This window comes from Penaeus chinensis, chromosome 32 (assembly GCF_019202785.1).
Source record: "Penaeus chinensis breed Huanghai No. 1 chromosome 32, ASM1920278v2, whole genome shotgun sequence".
Lineage (NCBI taxonomy): Eukaryota > Metazoa > Arthropoda > Malacostraca > Decapoda > Penaeidae > Penaeus > Penaeus chinensis.
Genome location: NC_061850.1, coordinates 22,347,802 through 22,352,801, shown reverse-complemented (window position 1 = coordinate 22,352,801; position 5,000 = coordinate 22,347,802). Strand labels below are relative to the sequence as shown.

The following is a 5,000-nucleotide window of genomic DNA, read 5'->3' as shown; positions in this document are numbered from 1 at the left end:
AATTATATTTACATCACCGATATATCTTAAAATATAAACTACCACGAATTCCTTTGCTTTGTCATCACACACGCTTATCTTTATAACATTTTTTACAAAAGATTGCTTAACAAACAACACCAGATCTCTCTTTCATATTCAGAAGAAGAAAAAAAAATACCACAACTATATAGCTAAATAAGGCGCATTCATTCGGCCTGCATATTTTTCTCCTTGCGAACGAGTTAACAACAGCGACAGGGAATGGGAGATGACAGAAAACATATGTGCTGGCGACTATCCCTACTGAGGGTTGCCAAATTACTGTGAGGGAACTGAGCTCGTACACTTAAAGAGAGAAGGAGAGGAATGAGAAAGAAAGGGAAAGGTAGCTAAGAGGAGGAAGATAAAGAAAAGGACAGGAAGAAAAAACAGATAACATACACACACACACACACACACACACACACACATAATTATAGTAATAATAATAAAAATAATGATAATGATAATAATAATAATAATGATGATAATAATAACGATAATAATGATGACCATGACCATGATGATAATGATGATGAAGGTGAAGGTGAAGATGAAGATGAAGATGAAGATGAAGATGAAGATAATGAAGATGAAGATGATGATGGTAATGATAATAATGAAACCAATAATAAATTATGCTAACAGGAGCGGTAGTCCTCAAGATAATCAGAATGTTTTTTTTATTATCTGTAAATGATCTGCAAAGATATAAAAAAGGAAATAACCACTACTCGTACAAGATCACTGCTTACACAACATGACACTTAGTCGTTACTAACCAGACCACAAAGTGACTCGTTTGGTCTCAGGTTTCAACTTTCTTTGGTGTTCTCACCCTCTTGGAACAAAAAAAAAAAAAAAAAAAAAAAAAAGAAAAACGATACAGTTGTATAAGAGTCATATGATAGCAGTTGCACAATACAATCGAACCTTAAGAATTGCCTCGGAGGGTAACCTAACCTGTGCACCCTTTTGTAACGTGTTATAGCCGCCATCTTGGATAAATCCTTCCAGAGGTTGTTTTTGTATGTTACGTAATAAATAAATTGTTTTGCTGATACATAATGATATGTGGAATAAAGAGATGGAGAGACAGAAAATAATGATAATTTTTTTGTATTAATTCTTTCCCGTGGTCGTTTTTTGTAAGGGTGTTACGTACTAAATAAACTGTTATATTAATACGGAATGGCATGTGGAATAAGAGATGGAGAAACAGAAAATAACGATAATAAAGTTGTTATTTTTTTAAATTGTGGCTCAATCGTTCGACAAGGATTCCGAGGTTAGAAACAATGCGTGCGTTGGCCTTGGTAAGTTGGACATCTCATTTGTCTTTGTTTCGATTATTTCCCTATTCTTTGTTCATTTTCTCCTATTTTTTTTTCTTATTTTTTTCTTTGATTACTTCTCTTAACTCAATCTTTTTCTCTACCCTCTTGTTTACACTAGCATTCCCTCATATTCTCGATTCCCCATTCGTCTTGCTCTTTCTTCTTTTATTTCCCCCCCCCCCCCTTCATATCATTCTCTTTCCATCCCTTTTTCTCTCCATCTCTCCTTTTCTCTGTTCACGATTCTCCTTCTTCCATTCCTCTGCTTCCCACCTGCCTTACCCATTCATTATTTCGTACTCTCGGCACTGCCTGATGTACGAGGCACTCAGTCACTCCCAGGAGGCAAAACCGGATTTTACTCTCTGCAGGGTACTGTTACGACGAGATTTTATATAAGTGGGTCCTTTCCCCCCTTCCCCCCTTCCCCACCTTCCATTATCCTCTCTCATTGTACACACACACACACACACACACACACACACACACACACACACACACATATATATGCCGCGATGATCCAGTGGTTAGAGCACTGGACTCTGACCCTTGTGGTCCCGAGTTCAATTCCACGCCGCGGCAGTCGTAAAAATGCCTGCCCTCTGACTGCTGCCTCGAGCCCGCGAAAACGACATATCGGCTTGAGAAGTCATACGCAGGTGTCGTAGTGGAAGTCACTGCCGTGGCACAGGTGTTAGCGCACCGAACCGCGGTTGATTAGGAAGGGCATCCAATCAGGCAAGGGTGACACTGTCATATAACCTCTCAATAGTGATTTGAGAGAGGCCTTTGTCCTGCAGTATGTGCGTGCGCGTGTGTATGTGTGTATGTGAGTGTGTGCGTGCGTATGCATGTGCCACATTTTCCTACAGCAAGCACCGGAGTACAAAGAAGATAAATTCACCCCCTGACACGCATCTTCAGCCCACCAAGCCAGTCAGAGATACTTAAGACAAGGGCGACTCCGTTAAAACTTGAAACTGCAGATTACGAAAGAAAAAGAAACAAAAAACATAAAAATAACAATAAATAAATGTAAAAAAATCAATAACAAAGCGATAAATTCAGAACGACTTAATCTCTGTACGCGAAGATTTTGCTTCCTTCTCTGATCTGGCGTCATTAGTCCCAACATTTGCAAGTCATCGTAGTGTTAGAATGGCGGGACTAGAAGAGTGGGGAGATGGGGGGGGGGTAATTTATTTTCCTGGGTACGTACACGTGTAAGGCTCGACTTTGTGTAGCAATAATTCTTACTATGGGACAAGGTATACATCTATGTTATATATATATATATATATATATATATATATATATACATATGTGTGTGTGTGCATATATATATGTATATATATATATATATTTGTATATATTGAGAGAGAGAGAGACCGAGAGCGAAAGCGAGAGAGGTTTAGTTTGATTCCATTTGTTACAATGGATATTCTTCGTGTGACATACTGTCTGTTTCATTTTGCTTCTAAGTTATCCCCTGTGTGCAAAGAATGGCCGGGGTTACCATCCACTGGCGGCGAGGGATTTGAACGCAGGTCAGCAAGATTGCTAGACGAGATCGCTCCATCTGCACCACACAGCACACGAGAGCAAGAGAGAGTAAGAGATAGAGAGAGATACAGAAAGATAAATAGACATAAATATTACATATACACATAGACAAATGTTGGAGAGGTATACATATAAAAACAACAAGGGTCAGACTCAGAAATAAAAAAACACTCACAATTTCGGAAGAGGCGCGACTGGTGACCGTGGTGTTGCAGAGGTGACTGAAGATGCCCTGTTCCTTAAGGACGTAGGCCAGCTGAGCCCAACCGAAGATGGTGCCGCCGAAGAGGAGGCTCTCCAGCAGCCCTACCAGGAAGATGCACCATCGCCGATATCTGCCGATCGGAGCTGAAGACATCGCGCTGTAGCTTGTGATTTCTGTGTAGCGGAGATAGAAAAAAAAAAAAAGAATAAATAAAGGGGATAATTATATAGCATTTAGCTTTTATTTGGGTGATTAAATTCAGTTCTGTTGATTTATTTGTTGATTTTGCTGGTGATGCGTTTAGACGGAATTATGTGTATGCCTTTCGTCTGTGGTAGTTTTGATATAGTAACTATTTGTATTCATACTATTAGCAATGTTGATATTAAGTTAAATGTATCATCATAACTATTATCTTAATCATTATCATGGTCATCTACAGTATCATTGTATTATTATCATTAACGCTGTTCTAATTGTAATCGTTGTTTTGTTGATGTGCGTGTGTGTGTGCATGTGTGTGTGCATGTGTGTGTGTGTGTGAATGTGTGTGCGTGCGTGAGTGTGTGTGTGCATACGTATGTGTGAGTGTGTATACGCATGTGTATATGTGTGTATGTGAGTGTGTGCGTGCGTATGCGTGTGTCGCACTTTCCTACACCAAGCACAGGAGTGCAAAGAGGATAAATTCCCTTCCTGGCACACATCTTCAGGCCACCAAGCCAGTCAGAGATCCTTAAGACAAGGGCGACTCCGTAAAACTGTAGATTACGCAAAAAAATAAAATAATAATAATAAAATAAATCAAATAAACAAATAAATAAGTACATACATAAAAATAACAATAAATGTTGTTGTTTTTTAAATCACTAACTAAGCGATAAATTCAAAACAGCTTAATCTTTGTCTGTACGCGTAGATTTGGCTTCCGTCTCTGATCTGGCGTCATTAGTCCCAGCACTTGCAAGTCATCGTAGTGTTCGAATGGCGGGAGGAGAAGAGTGGGGAGGTGGGGGGGTAATTTATTTACTTGGGTACGTACACGTGTAAGGGGGGGGGGGGGCAGGCTCGGCTTTGCGTAGCAATAATTCTTACTATGGGACAACGTATACATGTATGTTATATATATATATGCATATGTGTGTGTGTGTGTATTTATATATATATATATATATATATATATATTTATATATATTGAGAGAGAGTGTGTGTTTGTGTGTGTGTGTGTGTGTGTGTGTGTGTGTGTGTGTGTGTGTGTACGTGTGTGTATGGGTGTGTATGTGTGAGTATGTATGTGTATGTATGTGTATGTATGTGTATGTATGTGTATGTGTGTGTATGTGTGTATATGTGTGTGTATGTGTGTGTATGTGTGTGTATGTGTGTATGTGTGTATGTGTGTATGTGTGTATGTGGGTATATGTGTGTGTGTGTGCGTGTGTGTGTGTGTGTGTGTGTGTGTGTAGATAGATAGATAGACAGACAGACAGATAGTTGGATATATATTTACATATACATATGTATATACAAATATTTATATATGCAAACACACACACACACAAACACACACACACACACGCACGCACGCACACACACACACACACACACACACACACACACACACACACACACACACACGCACGCACACACACACACACACACATACACATTGTGATTGTGCGTGTGCATGAATGCACACACACACACACACACACACAATCACATGCACAAACGCGGATTTGCATTTATTGGGTAAATCAAACCTAGATATGGTAGTGGATGAGTCTTTCGTAGATACGTTGCTAGGTTGAAAACCACCAACAAAGACTGCTTAATCAACTACTGCCCTGGGGAAAGATCATGAGTCAGCCACC

The 5,000-nt window shown here is 39.4% G+C and overlaps 1 protein-coding gene across 2 annotated transcripts in view; it reads right to left on the bottom strand.

Annotated features, from left to right (window-relative positions):
* LOC125042731 (equilibrative nucleobase transporter 1-like) overlaps positions 1-3,290 on the bottom strand; it is a 16,217-nt gene extending 12,927 nt beyond the window's left edge. For both annotated transcript variants that reach the window (XM_047638573.1, XM_047638574.1), the window contains exon 1: positions 3,097-3,290. In XM_047638573.1, the coding sequence (XP_047494529.1) occupies positions 3,097-3,279 (183 nt within the window). In that variant the 5' untranslated portion in view covers positions 3,280-3,290. The remainder of the gene's footprint in view (positions 1-3,096) is intronic.
* Positions 3,291-5,000: the final 1,710 nt, after the last annotated feature.